General features: G+C 40.0%; 2 protein-coding genes across 5 annotated transcripts; one reads left to right on the top strand and one right to left on the bottom strand.

The window, feature by feature from the left end:
* The first annotated feature begins 657 nt into the window (after positions 1–657).
* LOC114742866 (uncharacterized) lies at positions 658–11456 on the top strand. 4 transcript variants are annotated; one of them, XM_028931095.1, is made up of 12 exons: positions 658–1589; positions 2133–2409; positions 2581–2766; positions 3404–3556; positions 3990–4481; positions 4810–4998; positions 5047–7062; positions 7625–7830; positions 7914–8069; positions 8798–9032; positions 10139–10446; positions 10661–11110. In XM_028931095.1, exons 1-12 carry the CDS (start codon positions 823–825, stop codon positions 10956–10958), a joined length of 5283 nt encoding a protein of 1760 aa, XP_028786928.1. In that variant the 5' UTR covers positions 658–822; the 3' UTR covers positions 10959–11110. The 4 variants fall into 4 exon arrangements, with proteins under 4 accessions (XP_028786928.1, XP_028786926.1, XP_028786927.1 ...); XM_028931093.1 differs by having other exon boundaries at positions 4810–7062; positions 10661–11456; XM_028931094.1 differs by having other exon boundaries at positions 4017–4481; positions 4810–7062.
* Positions 11457–12786: 1330 nt separating this feature from the next.
* On the bottom strand, positions 12787–16974 carry LOC114742867 (sucrose synthase-like). Its single transcript, XM_028931097.1, is given in 15 exon segments — positions 12787–13068; positions 13164–13302; positions 13389–13952; positions 14047–14271; positions 14370–14427; positions 14430–14535; positions 14624–14740; positions 14818–14991; positions 15076–15171; positions 15246–15581; positions 15664–15856; positions 15938–16089; positions 16195–16321; positions 16472–16576; positions 16726–16974. Coding segments are annotated over 14 exon segments (2418 nt in total). The 5' UTR covers positions 16570–16576; positions 16726–16974; the 3' UTR covers positions 12787–13035.
* Between the last annotated feature and the right edge of the window lie 2280 nt (positions 16975–19254).

The following is a 19254-nucleotide window of genomic DNA, read 5'->3' as shown; positions in this document are numbered from 1 at the left end:
TTTTCCTAGTACTGATGGGTTAAATTTGAAGGTCAGCTTCTTGATTACATAGACTTTTTATTGTTTATTGTATTGATATTTTCAGAATCCTCCTCAAATTATAAAATACTCTTCCAGGGCTATATATAACTGACGTAAAATAAAGAGTAAAATTTGACATATGAATGGTAAGATAGAGATGAAGGCAGCATTGTTGAAGTGGTAAGGAGTTGAAATATAAAACATAAATATTTGTTGATGTTGAGTATGCATTGATTTTAGGATGATTATATTCTTAAAAGAGGTCAAGTTGTTAAATACTGGGCTTTATTTAAATATGGGAGGTATAATACTGAACAATATAATGTTGATAACGGATCTACATATTTTGCATGCCTTGAAAACTTATAGATACTTTACATTTTATACATATTAAGCTGAAATGACGGCTTGAAGCAAAAATGTGATCGTCAACTAATTATTTTGTGATTATTCAACATTTTATAGTCTATGAAAGAACCTTAACTTGTACCCGTGCATCGCTCGGGTATTGTACTAGTTAACTAAATAGAATAAAATACTCCAATGATCTCCGTCCAGCACGACCCAGTGGCTCCATAACAGACAATGAAAGATGGACCGTTGAGTTAATCCCTTCCCGCGACCATAGCTTTACGTGGCGGGGAAACCTGTGTCTGAGAATTCCGAAGCCTTACCGCCTCTCCCGATGTTTCACGCACCTTCTGCAGTTCATCCCCATCCTTCCTCAATTCCCTTTTATGCTAAAACCTCGATGTTTTCTCCTACCTAATCCATCTCGCGGCCGCGACTTTCATCGTCACCATGAACCTCACTTCCATTTACGCTCCCGGTATCCATCTTCCTAAGCTTCCTTTCCTGCCCATTGAACCCTCTCAGCCTCGGAAATCTCGCATTTTCAGACGCCGAAGTCTTAAATACAACTGGAGACTCGCCGTCCGGAATCAATCGGGCACTTTGATACCGACGCCATTCCAGAATTTATTTCACAGCTTAATCACCCAGTATCCTTCTGTCCATACCTTGGATTTGTTCGCCCCAGCACTTGGTTTCGCTTCCGGGGTCGCTTTATTTTGGTCGCGATTCAAATCTCACAAGAATTCCGGGGTTTTGGATATCGGGGAGTGGATCTTGTTCGCTAGTCCGACGCCTTTTAACCGTTTTGTCTTGCTGCGATGTCCGTCGATATCGTTTCAAGGAAGTGAATTCTTGGAGGATCTGAACGAGAAGCTCGTGAAGGAGGAAAGGCATTATGTGACTGTCAACAGTGGCAAGATTCAGGTGAGGAGCCTTGATGGTGAGGAGACAATTCTGGAGGACGGTAACTTGACTTATCAAAGGGTATGCGTCACCACCGAAGATGGAGGTGTGATTTCGCTGGATTGGCCGGCAGATTTGGACTTGGAAGAGGAACGTGGCTTGGATTCTACTTTGTTGCTGGTTCCTGGCACGCCTGAAGGCAGCATGGGCAGAAACACCAAGTCATTAGTACTTGAAGCTCTCAAGAGGGGTTTTTTTCCTGTTGTCATGAACCCAAGAGGATGTGCTGGTTCGCCTCTCACCACTGCCCGGTAACTCCCTCGTTTTGATTTAGCCCAGAACAAATTTGAGATTGATGCTGTAATCGGTTGGTTACGATGTGATCAATTTTGGTGCCTGATGGCACGCATGTTGCTTTAACGTTATAATATATAAAGGATATGAGTGAGAAGATACTTGAGAATACAACGGAAAACATCAAAACGTGTTGAATGGAGGCGATCAGGGTAATTTACTAATTTTATTTATTTTGAGGCAAAGCAAAGGGGTCTTCGAATGAATGCTAGGAAAATGATGTTGTAGGGAAGGAATCACACTATATTAGTACTCTCTAGGAATGAAGATGATGACTTGAGCTCAGGGAATTACTGCTCTTCCTTCTGAATCTGACCTGTTACACTTGTCCAGCCTATGTGTTTCTCTTCCTTCTTCCCGTCATCTTTCTTACATCTTTCTTACATCTTTCTTACTTCATTCCCGAGAAGTTGGCAATTTAGACCTGGGGTACTCCTTTGCCCGAGAGTCTTATGGCTAGACAGAAGATTTTAGAGGCTTCCTAACTATGTATTTTGTAGGTTATTTACAGCTGCCGACAGTGATGATATCTGCACAGCTATCAAGTATATTAATGCGGCAAGACCATGGACGACACTGATGGGTGTTGGATGGGGATATGGTGCAAATATGTTGACGAAATACTTGGCAGAGGTTGGGGAGAGAACACCGCTGACAGCTGCAACATGCATTGATAATCCTTTTGATTTGGAGGAAGCTACAAGGTCCATACCTTATCACATTGCCACTGATCAGAAACTCACTGGAGGACTGATAGATATTCTGCAAACTAACAAGGTGATTTAATTGCTTCCTTCAACGTCTTTTCTCCGTTTTCTTTTTATCTGGCGTTTTCACGAGAGGCTCCATGCAATCTTATTTTCTGAAAGATGAATTTGATTTATCATGTATCAAATATTTTATGACTCAAAGGATTATAAATTACCCAAATACATATTGACCATGTAGGAATTGTTCCAAGGCAAAGCAAAAGGTTTTGACGTGGAGAAAGCTTTATTAGCAAAGACTGTTCGTGATTTTGAGCAAGCAATATCTATGGTATCTCATGGTTTTGGGACTATTGAAGATTTTTACTCAAAATCTAGCACAAGAAATGTGATTGGAAAAATCAAAATTCCTGTTCTATTTGTACAGGTAAGAATGAGTTCTTTTATGGGACCATCTCACTTAGTCTGTATGTGAGTATTGCACTGTGTGTACTGTGTAATATGAATCTGTTTTATTTAGTAGACTGTGACCTGCACTTGCATGTAAATTCATCATAGGTTACGTTCTGAAGGAATTTTAACCTTAACATTTTCATCTCAATCCAGGGAGGTGGAGAGGCTATGTAATTATGAGGAAATTGAATAAAAAAGAATGATCGTCGTTTGATCTAAATACACGTGAGAAGGGACAGAGAATGAGAGTTAAGGTGTTGAGATAATCTCATAACAGAGTTTTTTTTTTGTTTTTTTTAAATAAAACATTACTTCAAAGTGATGACCCCTTTAGGTTTATTTATTGATTAGCTCTCTTAGTTGGTCTTTCCTCATGAATTATTGGCGTTGTACTCTGGCATGCGAAAGAACAAAACAAATAATTTGAATTCATCATATGCCTTCCTCCCCCTTTCCAGTTCTGCCTAATATAAAATGGGAAAATGCTCTATATATGATTAGGTTGTTTTGATTAATGAGTGACCTAATGAATATCTGTTGTTATTTTTAAGATTTAAATCTTCCATGTGCGTAAATCCACCAGAGCCTTACCGGTTTCAACATTTTAACAGAGTGATGATGGCACAGTACCAGTTTTTTCAATTCCACGCCATAAGATTGCTGAAAATCCTTTCACTAGCCTGCTCCTTTGTTCTTGTTTACCATCTAGTGTTATTGGTACTGACAGGTCTGCTATATCTTGGTGCCAGCTTTTAACAATGGAGGTAAATTTCTTTCTGGACCTATTTGTGGATCATTTTTTATTCTATTTATGTGATCTTCCTCTCCCTTGTATCAAGTATAGAGCAAAAAGTAAGTTCTTGCCCTAACTTTGGTAGTCATATCTCCAAGGTAAACTAAACTGCCTAGTTGGAAGAATCGCGTTCACCATTTAGCTCATGGTATTTTGTTCAAATGAACTAAGGATCCTATTCCTTCAATCCTTGCTATATAATATTGCTCCCTTGGTTGAAGTCTAGGTACCTGATGTATCAGTCAGTGGAGATACCTGTGTAGGAAGCAGTTGTCAATCTTTTTTGATTTGGTCATCATATCATCAACGCTTCTGATGTGTGTGCTAATAGATTATAATTTCTTGCTTTTTCTGTTCCCTTTGTTCAGAGATTGTTGTGAAGTTTTTCACTCTGTTCTTGTAAGGAGTATTCTTATACATGGTATTTGCAGTGGCTTACTGCGGTGGAGCTTGGACTCTTAAAGGGCCGCCATCCTCTTGTGACAGATATAGATGTTACCATAAATCCATCAAAAGGATTATCTGTTGCAGAGGATATAAAGCCAGCTAAAAAAAAAGAAGGGAGCAGATTGTTGGACCTTACTCGGTCAGATGTATCTAATGGATACGCAATTTTCCCTGCAGACGATATGATTGAGGAAAGGAGCACTGATGCTGGTTCGCACTTTAGGTACGAACAAGGTTTAGAAGGCAACCTTGAGCTTGGAGACATGATCTTGCATGGAGATAATGGTCCATTACAGCCAATGACCTCCTCTGTTGGAGATGTGGTTGAAGAGAAGAATATTGGCTCAACAGATGGTGAACGTGGTCAAGTTCTACAGACAGCACAAGTGGTGATGAACATGCTTGATGTTACCATGCCTGGCACTCTAACAGAAGAGAAGAAGAATAAGGTAGCACTCAAAATTTCTATTGCCTTGGTATCATGTCCGTGTTTGAAAACAATGATGTGTCTTTTTTCCCCCCTGTCATGAAAAATTGAAGATTTTTCAGTTTTCTAAGTATCTACCCGGAACAACTCCTGTTTTTTAGATATGAGCATGGATTATGGTGTATGGGCATGGCAGGCTGTTAAGAAGCTGTTCAATATCGTACACTTACATGTTGATGTAATAATTATCAAAATTATTATATTTTATGTGGCCTTGAATGAATTAGTCGTAATACTAATATTGAGAAGCATTTGTTATAGGCATTTATATAAATTATTAAAAATTCCAGGTCTTGACTGCCGTGGGTCAAGGAGAGACACTCATAAAAGCTTTACAAGATGCTTTGCCAGAAGATGTTCGTGGTAAGCTTACAGCTGCTGTAACAGGTATTTTGAATGCACGGGGCACCAACTTGAAGTTTGATAGGGTTATTAGCATTCCTCAGGCTCCAGATTCACCATCAGGGAAAAAGAACCAAGAAAAGTTTACCAGATTACCAGGTTCAGAAGGTTTGTCTGAAGACCAGTCCTCTTTGAACCAGATGAAAGGTACAAATAATTCTGTCGATAACCATGCTAGTGCTCCGAGTGGCATGGGTGAGCCTGCTGGAGGAACAGAATTAGGAGTTCAACCCTCACTAAAACCTCAAAATTCTACTGATCTGACTCAATCTCAGGAGCCAAACAATGAAATTAGTTCCTCTGGTTGTTTTGAGAAGGAAGCCAGCAAGTCCAAAAGCAATAATGATACAAATGAGCCATTAAATGAAGCAGTTGCTTCAGAGAGTGAACTCAGCAAAAAAGATCTGGAAACAGACTCTAGATCACACACTGCCAGTCAAAATGAAGAGGCGGTGGCAACTGGCGATGAGCAGAAAAGCCTAAACAGTAGAATGGCTCAAACTCAAATAGACACAGAGGAGGAAAATAATATCCAGAAGGTTCAACAGAAAACTCCAGATTGCTCCAGTGGTCAAAGTAAAATGACATCAAATAATGCAAAAGAAGAATCTCATTTATCTCCTGTATCCTCTGAGCCACAAACGAGTGAAAAGGAAGGAAATAACATTGAGAAGAAAGAGAACAATAATTGGCAGAACGTTACAGATCAAACTAACTCTTCTGATTCTAGCGTCACTTCCTTCAGCGTTTCCCAAGCATTGGATACCTTGACAGGAATAGATGATTCCACCCAAGCGGCTGTTAATAGTGTTTTTGGTGTGATAGAAAATATGATATCTCAGCTTGAGGAGAGTTCCGACAAAAAAGAAATCAAGGACGGAAAGGATGGTGATCATGAGCTTCAAGGAACACAAAAATGTGATAGCCAAATCTTGGAATCCAACACATCAGGTGCTCCTTCTGTACATGATAACCATGATGGCATTTACTCACAGAATGATACTTGTATGGAGGAACAACAAAGTAAAAGCCTCAGCAATGGTAATGGGAGTAGTATTTTCAATCCTAAAAAATGTAACTCTGATGACCATGTCGCTCAGAATAAAAGTCAACGGAATGGTAGAAAAGTTCTTTTTGATGAATGCGATGGACATGGAGAAGTAAACAGGAAGCCAAAATTCATAGCTGCAGATCCACACAAGGATCCTCTTTATGATCAATGTCTTATCGCAAACGCTCCCACCAAATCACTTGATTTAGACATGACTGCTGCATTACTACTTGACTATTTCCCAGAAGAAGGTCAATGGAAGCTCTTTGAACAACCACAAAATGCAAAAATTTCTTCTGTTAATGATGAGGATGCGGGCTACAAGATGAAGGCTCACGCATCTGCAAAATCTTCTGATACAGAGCAATGTATTGAACCACCATATGTAGTATTACATTCAGAAAATCAACAAGAACCTGGGAAAGAGTTTGTTACAGAAGACAACATGAATGGAAAAATTGATACGAGTTGTGACAGATCAGAGGAATTGATCCTGTTTGTGAGAAAGACCTTATTAAACTCTTTGACGATAGAAGTTAATCGCAGGCTGAATTCAGAAGAAATGAAAGAAATGAAGCAGAAGCTTGCTGGGGACCTCAAACATGTGGCAAATGCCATATCACAGACTGTTAGACATAGTAAGGTCCAATTACCACACACTGAAACTCAATTACATGATATTGAGGGTGCTGATGCAAAAGCTGGTATCCTTGATGGGGAGCACATTATTCAGGTAATATCATCTGCCGTTCAGGAGACAAGCTACCTGAGAAGAGTGATGCCTATTGGTGTTATTGTCGGAACTAGCTTAGCTGCGTTGAGGCAATATTTTCATGTAGCTACAGCTCAAGATATTGGCCAGAGAGTATCTCCTCCGATTGATAATTATGAGGAAAAGCCTTGGAGAAGTAACTATGACAATGTCAGTGAAACAGAGATAGATCAAGAACCTGAAGAGAAACCTAGTTTGGACCATTCCATAAAGAGAGATGGGGTTAAAAGTGAACCGAAAGATCTAAGCAAAAGTTCTGTCATGGTTGGTGCAGTTACAGCTGCTCTTGGGGCTTCGGCTTTACTCATGCAAGAGCAGGTATGAGTTGAATCCCTTGTGTTTTCACTTTTCTAGTGACTGAATCTTTAAACCAGTGCACATGCGCATGGGTTTCAAGTGTTTGAGATAAATGCTTTTGAAGAACGATAGGTGTAGTATCGCTCTGCTTAACCCATGAACCATATAATTATGACACTTGAGGCACATAGTGTCCGGTTACACCTTGAAGCATGTGATGTTAAAATATGTTGTGTAGACTGGATCGTTTGTCATGTCTCTATATTGACTGACTACATTATACTATACCATTAAAATTTGAGTGCTTGCTTGTTCCCTTCCAGCAGCAGCCCCAGCTTCTTTCTCCCCTCCTCAAAAGATGGGTAAAATTTTTGTGGAATAATTATCAAAACTCGAAAGAAAAACTTCATTCAATTCTGATTGGATGTACTTAAATTGCTCGTATGTAACAGTCGAGAAGAGAATAAAGTGGTGAGAGCAGGGGATATGAATATACTTTTACTACTTCAATAATAATAACTTATTATTATTGTTGCCTTGAACTGAATCATCTTATTTTTATGCTTCTATTGCTCCATTTCAGGATCCATGCAGAGGTAATGAGACTGCTGAAAGTTCATCCTCATCAGTGAAAATGAAATATAATCATCATAAGGAATCTGACAAGCTTGAGGAGGCAGTTTCTGAGAAAACCCATAATAGTATGGTCACAAGCCTTGCTGAGAAAGCTATGTCGGTTGCTGGTCCAGTTGTACCCACTAAAGATGATGGTGAAGTGGACCAAGAAAGGTCAGGACACTATTTTACCTTGTGATTGAAATTTCTCCATTTTCTTCGTCTACTTACCTGAAGTAACTTTACTGCATGGAAAGACTGGTTGCTATTCTGGCTGATTTAGGACAAAAAGGTGGCTTGCTGAGGCTAGTTGGTAAACTTGCTTTGCTATGGGGTGGCATACGTGGTGCAATGAGTTTGACAGACCGGCTTATCTCATTCTTGCGTATAGCTGATCGTCCCTTATTACAAAGGTAATCTGAACTGGTAGTTGGTCATGCGAGGAAATCAACCATTTCTTGAGATATTTTGTACAGCAGCTTTGCTGAGAGTAGTCTTCGATACCTGGGAAACTAAAATTATGATGTCACATTTGGAAACATTTGCACACTTATTTTACTTTGTCAAATCTGGAGAGTTAAATGGTGTTGAACTTGAGATCAACTAAGATACTTCTATTGATTACTCTTTACTCTTCTTTGGTACTTAGAATCACACAAAAGATGGACTCTCAGTTACACCTCGCTTTCTTCAATCTCTCACACTTCACTCATGTTGCTTATCACTTGCTACGCACAACCTGGATTTTAGCATGTTTGTAGTTATTGAAGGTCACTTATCCTCTTCATTTTTCTTGATTATTCTTCGCTAACTTCCATCTTTGCGTTTGACATGATTCTTACCAATGCAGCATTACTAACATGCTAAACCCTTCTCATCTACTTGCAGCTTCTCATGTGAGCGAATTCGGGGAAATTAAATTCATTTGTTATCTTTGCATACTCTTAAATATGTAGAAATAAGTAATTGTTGCGTCTGTGAAATCCTGCTGGTTTTGTCTTATGTGCTTCTGAGATGGAGATTGGAATATATAAACTCCAGTAATTCCTTTTATAAACATGCAAAGTAGCTTTTCCCATATATGCAAGTGATTGTGATTTTGTATATCCTAATTTTCAAAGATTTCTCTTTCCTCCTTCAGGATTTGTTCGTTTGTTGGAATGGTCCTTGTTCTATGGTCCCCTGTTGCCATTCCATTGCTTCCAACTTTGGTTCAAAGCTGGACAAGAAATAATCCTTCCAGATTGGCTGAGCTTTCTTGCATTATTGGCCTCTACACTGCTACAATGATACTTGTTGTGTTATGGGGAAAAAGAATCCGTGGGTATGGAAATGCACTAGAGCAATATGGGCTTGACTTGACATCACCGACAAAGGTATCAATTTGGGATACAATCCAGAAGAACATGGAGTTTTTTATTGACATGTATTGCAGACTATCTTTCTGTCTATGAAGCTGTCGGTGTCACTTTTCCATCTTAATATTTTCTTAGTATCTTGATTTAAATTATAAATTTGAAAAGTCATTACCTGGAGAAGGCCTGGTAATGATTTCATTTATATCTTTTGTCATAGTCCATTAAATTCTTACACAGCCTTTAAGGTTATCACCTCCAAATTAATTTCATGAAGCAAGTTTTTATAATGCCTTGGTTTCGAAAGGGGAAATGAATCGCTTTGATACGTCTACTGAAAGAGGATTTTCATGAAATTGAAAGAAGTGGTTTGATCTTGAAATGTGTCTTCGATTTTCATGCTTCTTTAGAGAGGCTTAAACAAAAATTGTCCATCCGGGCGCTTTCATGTTTTGCGGTTCTTGTTTGCAAAGATTGAAAATTCTCACTAGGATGGTCCCGTTTGAAACATTTATAATGATTCCTCATTTGCTCCTAGTTAAATAAAAATTATTGTTAGTGGGCGTTGCAATAAACTTTTGTAATTGCACATGAAGAATTGTTGGTATTTGTAAGAAGAAAGGACATGATTGGCGAGAAATTGAGTTTAGAGCGATTATTAAACAGCCTTCTTATTGTCCATGCATGTAATTCATAACTCTCTCTCTCTCTCTCTCTCTCTCTCACACGCACACACGCACACACAGACACACACTACCGTTGACTTTTAGTGTGCGTTTGTATGCAAGGGATAATAGCTCTGGCTACTTATTTGCTTAACTCTCTCTCTCTCTCACACGCACACGCATAGACACACACTATCATTAACTTTTAGTGTGCATTTGCATGTAAGGGATAATAGCTCTTGCTACTTATTTGCTTCTGCCTGTGGTTGGATTGAGCACACTGGATGTGGTTTGCAAAATGAACTTCAAGGTCAATAGGGCGCATCTATTTTGATTTTTTTTTCCTTTTTTGTTGCCCTTTGGGTGTAGGTTAGAGGCTGTATGTGATAATGGGGATTTTTCTTTTATTTTTCACTGGCACTTGGTTCTGAAAGATAAGCTAATTTTGAATCTTTGCTGCAGCTATTTGATTTTTTAAAGGGTTTGGTTGGTGGGGTCATCTTTGTTTCTTCAATTCATGCTACAAATGCATTACTTGGGTGCGCAATTTTCTCATGGCCGCCCATTCCACTTTCTTTGGATATCATGACTTGGCTCAAAGTGCACGGACAAATGGTTGTGCTGGTTGTTCAGGGGTTTGTCATGGCAGTTGCAATCGCGCTTGTGGAAGAATTACTTTTCAGGTCGTGGCTGCCCCAAGAAATTGCAGTTGATCTTGGATATTACCGTGGAGTTATCATATCTGGGCTTGCTTTTTCTTTACTTCAGAGGTTCGTTTTCTTGATCCAGTCGTTTTTTGTCTGTCTTACTTTTTCTGATAAAAGTCTATCGTATTTTTTATTCATATTTTTAAGTATTACTAGACCCAAATCTTTTAGGGAGGTGTGTAAGTATGTCTAATTAAGTTCTTTGGTATGTTTAATTGATGGCGCTCTTCAATTGAATCTAAATGATATCTGTATCTTGGTGGGGTCTTCTTTTCAGGTCTCCACAAGCAATACCAGGACTTTGGCTTTTATCATTGTCGCTTTCAGGTGCCCGACAGAGAAATGGGGGTAGTCTCTTGATCCCGATTGGGCTACGCACAGGGATGATAGCGTCCAATTTTGTCTTGCAAAAGGGCAGATTTTTGAGCTATGGGAGCAACTTCCCTCTTTGGTTAATTGGGACTCATCCATTCCAGCCATTTAGTGGGATAGTTGGTTTGTTATTTTGCCTATCATTGGCGATGCTTCTCTACCCTACACAGGCCTCAGAAAAAAGAGAAGCTCGGGACAGATAAGGAGAAAATCTATTGGATGATGGGATTTTTTTGATTCCCTGACACTCTTGAGTGTTTCCTCTGCTGTGAATTCAACACTCGAGGATGGAAGAGGGGAATTGGTGATCGGGCGAGTCATGTCATACGAAGCCTGGCGGCACCTATCATGATATTGTCTGTTCGAAGAATGGAGACATGATTTAGAAATTAGGAGAGCTTTTTTTTCCCCCCCCCCCTTTTTCGTGTATACAGGGCAATAGGTCTGTACAGAAGGGTTCGTTTTTTGTACTCATTTAATCATATAGAGAAGAGGGTTCGTTTTTGGCCGTGGTATAGGGTACAGGGTTTATTCTCTCAAGTCTTGCCAGTTATTATATCATTATATACATGAGATGATGCGGGATCTTAGATGTGTATAGTTTTGTTCTTTTCCAGAGGCATACGAACATTGTGAACCCTCCAGTAACAAGTTACTTCAATGTCCACGAAGGAACGAGAATTCGTTCCCTCTTCACCCAAGCGAATCTTACTCTGGTCCTTTCTCATTCAAGTTAACTTCCTGTGAGATTATCTGCTTATGTGTGCCCATGTGACTACCTAAACGATATTAAATACTAGTTCCTTTTACGGTAAAGTCCATACTAGCTTCCTGTGGTAAAGATTAAATACTAGTTCCCTTTTACATATTCGTGGAGTAATGGAATATAATTATATAAGCTTGGATACTGTACCTTGTATGTATACTCGATCATCGATCAGCCGTAATAAAACTAATATATATTTACTTTGTCTAGATATTATATAAGGAATAAAAAAGTGATACTAATAAGTTTCATATTTAAAACAGGTGATATCTATACATAATTGTTAAGTTAAACTAAGTAGTAACTAATAATCAATCATCTTCTGGCCAAAAAGAAAAACCATAAACATTGAATTTATTGTAGGCGCATTCATTGGCATACATGATAGGAAAGCTGCACAATTATAGGGAGAATTACAATGAAATCCTAAGCAAAGAAAATAATTGAAAAAACAAGTCCTAGAGGTTGTCATTCTCATTATAGAACTTGTTATTATAGGTTGTTGAGATTGTTATTGAGACCTTTTAGTAATTATGTCTTTTTTGTGGAACTTGATTGTATTTCCTCTCACAATTATATCCAAGTCCAAAGCCGATCATGTCCATCATTGACCGGTCTGTGCCACAAGGAAGAATGTTCAATCAAAGAAGTACGAAATTGATTGATACTGATTGATTTTGCAAAAGATTCAAAATTCAAACCGATTGAATGGTCAATGAATTCGGCTAATCGGATCGCATTGTAACGATATTAATTATAATTAAGTCCATGTAAGTTGGATGAAACCTAGAAAAAAGTGGAATATGACGAGTAAGCTGTGAAAAAGGAATGAGCATGTGGAAGGAGTTCGAAGTCGGAATGGTTTAAGTTGGAAGGTTTTCTATAATCAGAACATGTTGCGCTTGCGCCCTCTGCTGACATAATGAACGCTGCTAACATTCATTCATGTTTTGCTTCTCTTTTCTTTGAGGAGATGCTTCAGCCACCGTTTGTGCCTGACAAGACCCGCCCAAAGTGAACGCCCAACCAGCTAAACATACTCTCCTTCCTACATACCTACATTGGCCTAACCCTATGAAGGATTTGTTCGCCCCCAGGGGCACATAGCTAAGTTCCCTCTCCACACACACATAATAATATATATCGTCTTATAGCAGGACAGTGCACTAATCGGATTTTTTTTAGTATCAACCAACAACCTATATAAAAACAAATAAATTGGGTTGCGGAAATGTAATTCAGGCAAAGAATGCACGGCTTTAAACTTGATGGGCCAAGTGCGCCCGTCTTCGTAGATTTCCAATCATTCCAATATGGCAAAGAAAAAGAATCTGGAAGAACAAAAACGAAGCCGAAAGGACTTTTTTTTTTTTTTTCTTTCCTTTTTATGACCCAACGTGATGACAAAGTCAAAATCAAAGACATAGACCACATGGACTATAAAAACTCTGGAAAACACCAAAATGAGCAAAGCCGGATCCTCCATTTCACGAATCACTCTTCAACTTTCTGATTTACTCTTCAACGGCGAGGGGCACAGACTCGGCCTGCGATTCACAGGAAATAACAAAGGAAGAGTGCATGTGTAAGCAAGTGGTGCATCCAGTGAAATTTTTTTTTTTTTGGGGGGGGGGTTTCATACCAATTTACGGTACTTGAGGGCGTAAAACATCTCCAGATAGCGGCGGCTTTCACGGCGGTCAAGCTTGGACACATGCTTCCAGAAGCCATACACACCGGTGAGAGTCAGAAGCCTCTCCGAGTAGATCTGCCATGTGTACCTATTCCCACCAAAAACCAAAACCTCAATTACAATCACATCATCCACTCAAACACGGCACCGCAGAGCAAGACCAAGTTTGCTTACTTCTCGTGAATACGTTTGAGTCCTCCCTGGGAAATCTTGTCCCAGTGGGTTGGGTCTGCCTTGCACTTCTCGAAGAATTCCACGAGCGTTTCGGCGGCCCGATCCCCGTGGTATGGGTCAATGTGGTATCCAGATTTGCCGTGAACTATGATCTCCGCCGGCCCACCATTGCAAGTAGCGAATGTGGGCAATCCGCAGGTCATGGACTCCACAACAGTCAGCCCAAATGCTTCGTATAGAGCAGGCTGCACAAATGCTCCTTTTGTGTCGCATATCACTCGGTACAGCTCCCCATTCCTCACCCTGTTCATCTGCGACGAAATCCATCTGAACTGCCCGTTCAACTTGTAGGTCTCGATGAGGCCGTACATCTTCTTCATCTCAGCCTTCTCCTCCAAGTCCTTCGACTCCTTTCTCCTGTCCCCAGCAACAACCACCAGGTTCACCAGCTCACGCAGCCTCGCGTTCTTACCGTACCACTCGACAAGTCCCGTGATGTTCTTCACACGGTCCAATCTTGCCATGGTGAAGATGATTGGCTTGCTTCGGTCTTTTAATACGCATCTGTCACAGAAATAAAATAACATTAAATGCTTTCGGATACAATCAGGTGCAATTACAAAATTTCTTGCCGACACGAGAGGCACAGAAAACTAACATGTGCTCCTCATTCTCGACTGAACTGTAAAGAAGCTCTTCAATCTCGGGGTGAAAAGATGTCAGCCTGCGCTTTGTTTCTGTGTAGGGGAAGTAGATGCTCATATCTGCTCCGGGAGACACAATGTTGAACTTTGGATCAAACACGTCAATACCGTGAACAACACGGTAGAGCCCAGGAAGGGTAAATGCAGTGTGGCTCTCATACTGTCCAACAGTATCCTTGCTGTAAATGCAATACAGATTATACAACTTAGTGACAACTTCAATATAAGTTTTTATACTCGTGCAAACATAGGGTATTAGCTGTGAGGCATGGATCACCTTCCAGCAATCTCTTGGAAGGTACTGGTGATGATAAAGTCTGTGTGGTTCATAGCAAAAGATCGGCTGTAAATTGGGAGGAGAAGTGATATTTGTCTTCAAACTTTTTCCAGTAAATGTCGGAATCAGGGTATTTGGTCTTCTCAAGTGCGTGAGCAATGGTACACTGCAACAGATCATTCACATTGGTTGGTACTAATTTGGCCTCTGGATTCCAAAGGATATAGTCAAGAAAAAGTAACAGGCACACAAACCTGTGTTACGCCCAACTTATGTGCTAACAAAGAGGCAACAATATTTCCATCACTGTAGTTTCCAATGATGAGATCGGGCTTGCCCTTCAACTCTTTGGTAATTTCATGAGCAACATCCTAAAAGCATGGGTGCATGTCAAATATTATAAAGCCAAGTGAAAGGTCTAAAGAAAGAGTCGAAGAATAGCAATTACCTCAGTGTAAGTTTCTAGATAGGGCCAGACTTCGAATCTTGAGATCCATTTGCGAACAATACCTTTCTCTGATCTGAAGGGAACTCGAAGAATATTGGCATGCTCAGTTCCATACACTTTCTCTAGGCGCTGGCCGCAAGTAGTTCCAACTGCGTCAGGGAGAAGACGGGTGATCTGCATTCATTATCATCGGTTAGACAGACATATATCCACACAATGCACGTCAGTGAGAGACCACTGTGAGGGACACGGACGTACAATGAGAATCTGGGGCGTGATATCTAGGCCCTGTTGCTTAATGCGATGAAGCATCTCATTCTCCAAAGCACGGACTTGATCCAAGATGTACACGACCTGGAAAGCAATAGACGGGATGAGCAAAATAGTGTGGGAAAAAGGGAGAGCAGGAGCTATCCTTGTCAACTAACCTGGCCACCGGTATCGGGGTAACCCAAGACATTATCTTGAGCAAAATAGCCATGGGGGGTAAGGATCACAACATTGAAAACCATGGGAATTCTACCGAGGAAGGTCTCGAGGGTGCAGGGGTCAGGTGCCTCCAAAAGATCCAACAGAAGTTGAATCATCTCAAGGACACGCTCCGCTGTGTCACCCCACCCTCTCTCCAAACCAATTTCCTGGAATTTGTGATCAAATTCTGAGTAGGGTGTTTCAGGAGCAAGAGTGCCCAGATACTCCTCTGCTGTCCTCAAAACATGTTGCAGAGAATTCAGGTTCTGAATTCTATCATTCAACATCATAGTCTGCCCAAGTCGAAAGCTTTTATTCATTAGAAGATGCACAGATATCAGTTTAGTGTGACAAATATGGCTCTCGACGCCATACCTTTCCCTTGTGGCTGTGGAGTCTGAGAAACTCCAGTAGCGGCTGCATGCTCTCCTTGTCATGGAATAATTTTGCAGAAAGGTGGCGGTTGAGGAACTCCACGCCATTTCCGATTGACTTGTTTAATGTTGGACGTGGAAATGATGCGTTAAAGGGTTCAAAGTCCAACTCCAGCACAAAGTTTCCGTTAGCACTGCGTTAAGTGTAACCCAACTGTTTAAAATAATTACTACAACAAAAATAACAAATGCCATTGAGAAATTCAGAGTTTTACCTTCCATCAACAAGTTCTTCCTTGAACTGCAGATACTCAGCGACACGCAATTCCTCAACAACAAGAGCGTGCACATTCACTCGCAGGTACTCCCAAACACCAGGCCTTGGACGAACGGCCAGAGCAACCCATGGAGGCAAAACTATAGCTTCCTACAGCGGAGAAATCAATTCGGATGAGATGCCCCAAGGAAAAAAAATTCCTGAACCGGTTACATTTTGCGTAACAGCATTATTGACTGATGTGAAAATTTTGACCTGGGTAGATCGCAGAACCTCTCCAAAGGCCCCATCAGTTAGTTTCTGCCTGTTTTGTTCAGGGATTGCTTCGAACTCAGCAATGACCTGATGGTGTTGGAGAATTCCCTTGCCCTTGGCTTCAATCCTTTAACACCATCCATATTTTCAAATGCTTAATTCGTAGATTTTCTTGCAGCCCATTGAAAATTAATTTGACCATAACAACTGAACCACTATGATGTATGTTTGAGAAAACACTATAATAATTTCTTTTTCAAGAAGAAATAATGGTTACCTAGACAGGAGGGTCAGGATTTCATTCCTGTGAGCTTTGAGAGTTTCATCAAGCCTCTCGCGGAGAGTGTGAACGTGGGTCAATTGCTCGGTGGCCATTACTCAACTGCAGCAAGAGAAGTAATGTGAGAAACAGCTCTAGATAATACACAGTAACTCAGTAAGTCGCCCAGAGAAAATAAGGCTAGTCACCAAAAGTCAAAAATCATAACCTAAGCAATGTGACCCCCCCCCCCAAAAAAAAAAAAGACCTACCTACTATCACCAACCACCTCAAAAACATCATTTTAAAAAACTGAAGATTTTATTCTCCCTGTCGATCGAAGATTTATTTCTTAAATAGTGGAGTCCTGAAGGAGAATAGTTGCAAGATGCGGTTTCTTTAGGGGCAGACCCAACTTATCTAAGTGCATCTATTACAGCATCAGTATTAAGCAAAGTGCTAGCCAGTAATAAAGGAAGTATCGGATCTTTGGTTTAAAATTACATAGATATGTTAAGCAGGCGTAAATCACTTTAATAACGAGCGAGCTTCGGGAGTCTTCAGACAAAGACATTTTTTCTATAATGAGTTTATTAGTCTAGGCCGGATTTAGGGAGGAAAGCAGCACAGAGTTTTGATCTTTTAACGCCAAAAAAAAAAAACCAGCTCTTTCTTCCAGAAAGAGGTTGGGATGAATTAAACGACCCAACAGAGCCTCGTTCCGTAAACAGAGTTAACTCGTGGAGTAAAAATGAATCCAAATGCAAGAACGGCAGGATAAGTTCAGACACTGATCCAATGGTGACCATAAATGACTTGGCAGACAAAGCCAGATATTTCAGACTGGAAGTTGCCACGGCAGCGTTAAGCATAAAGAAGATGAAGTGATGAAGAAAACAAGCGAGAAGAGCAGGAGGAAAAAAAAGTTTGGGAGGGGGAACAGGCGGGGAAGATGAAAAATAAAGAGCCAGAAGAAAAGAAAGGAAAAGAATACATACAGAATCAGAATAAACGCAGAATAGAGGCGGGGAAGGAGAAGTGAGTGAATGAATGAAAATAGAGGCAAAGGGTGGGGGCATTTATAGAGCGGGAGCGCCAAACAGAAGTGAAATGCTACCAGCAACGTATGTCAAAAAGCAGTGGGGATAGAGATCCGCGGGAGATTCACTGGCGGTAAAAATACAATGCAATTGAGAACAATTTTTTTTGTTTTTAAAAACAAAAAAAAAAAGGAATCTGTTTTAAAAACTAAAAAATCAAAACCATTTTTTGTAGTTTTTTGTTTTTGTTTTTTATTTCTGGAACCTTTTCTTCTCTGTTCAAAAGGCTATTTCTTTATTTAAGGGCATAAGTTATCATCAAAGTTTCACTATTAGATCTTAATGTGTTTATTCTTAAATTTAATTTTTTAGAACAATTTTCCAAACATACTTTTGTATTTTTTTTCAAAACTTGTTTTGAAAAACAATTTTATAAAATGTTCTGAGAAAAAAATTAAAAAAAACAGAAACAAGCATGCCCAATATTTTTCTTGTTTCCCTTCTGTCTACTTCACCCGACAGGATTTATTTGGTGATTGCGGAACGTAAAATTAGCGCCAATAACTCGCGAGAGGAGCATGATTTTATTATTCAGTTAATGGGGAAAAAAAATAATGCGCGGATATTGGCGTGCTAGAAAATGAAGGGGTTGCCTAATATTGTGTATTTCTTATTGATCAAGACAGTATAGGAATTTACATAATTTAATTTGGCGGCCAATATGAGAAAGGAGGAGGGCGGAGGGGTTGGGCAGAGTCTGTATATATACGGTGGCCGGCATGGGCTTCAGCGTGCGGATGAACTGCGGCCGCCATCATCCTCACAACCAAAGACTTTCTAGCGTCACCTACCGACAGCCACGGCCCTGCCTGCTTCCCGCAGTTTGTGTCTATTGGTTTGTACTTGGAGGAGGAGGGTTGTGTTTCAAAAAATAGGAATTCTTGAAGAATGAAGTCGCGACTATATATTAATTTAAGATAACTAGAAAATGAGCTATATTTTAAATTTAATACCTTATCTATAATTATGGAAAAGTCATTTGTTAGGAATCTAGGTATCATGGAATTGATTTTTCAGAGTTGAGTGTCGTTGTTGGGGTAGCGGATAATGAAGAGAAGCGAAGAGTGAATAAATAGATATTTGAAGGGTGGGTGCCTCCTGCCTCGTCATGCAGACGTGGATTTTTAGATAGGAGTAGTAAAGAAGAAGATGAGGTGAGAGGTAAAGGTAAAGAAAGGCTCTCGTGATTGGCAGCTTTGGCCTTTATTGTCAGAGAAGACTCCTTGTCAGTTGCTCCCAAGTCCCAACCTTCCCGTGGTGGTTCCTCTGTTCTTTTCAGTTTTCACTCTCTCTCTCTCTAATTAAATATTGGCAAGATGCAGTGCAGTGCTGATTGTCGATGAGTTCGTGTTGAGGATAGTGCCGTCGTCAAGCATTACCTGAAATATATATATATATAATCCGAATTAGACGCACATATGTTGTGTTGATCCACTTGTTGATTATATTCAACTCATTAACCTTAGCTTGTTCGTACTTCAATCATTTGTATTCCACCAGCACTGTTTATGAGAGGCGCAAGTGCCTGGGCAGCATCCTTCTGCTCAGGCTTTTGAATACTGCGACCTCTACCTATGGATGCTTTATTTGTAGATTATATTGTAGAAGTAGAATGGGACGGGGCTTGCAGAGAAAGATGCAATGCAATGCAGTAATCAACACCGGGGCTTTGATTCTATGATCATCTGATTTATAAAACTG

The sequence above is a fragment of the Neltuma alba genome, unplaced genomic scaffold (genome assembly GCF_004799145.2).
Source record: "Neltuma alba isolate B1F8T4 unplaced genomic scaffold, ASM479914v2 tig00003893_pilon, whole genome shotgun sequence".
In the NCBI taxonomy this organism is placed as follows: Eukaryota; Viridiplantae; Streptophyta; class Magnoliopsida; order Fabales; family Fabaceae; genus Neltuma; species Neltuma alba.
This window is presented reverse-complemented; position numbering and strand designations above follow the sequence as displayed.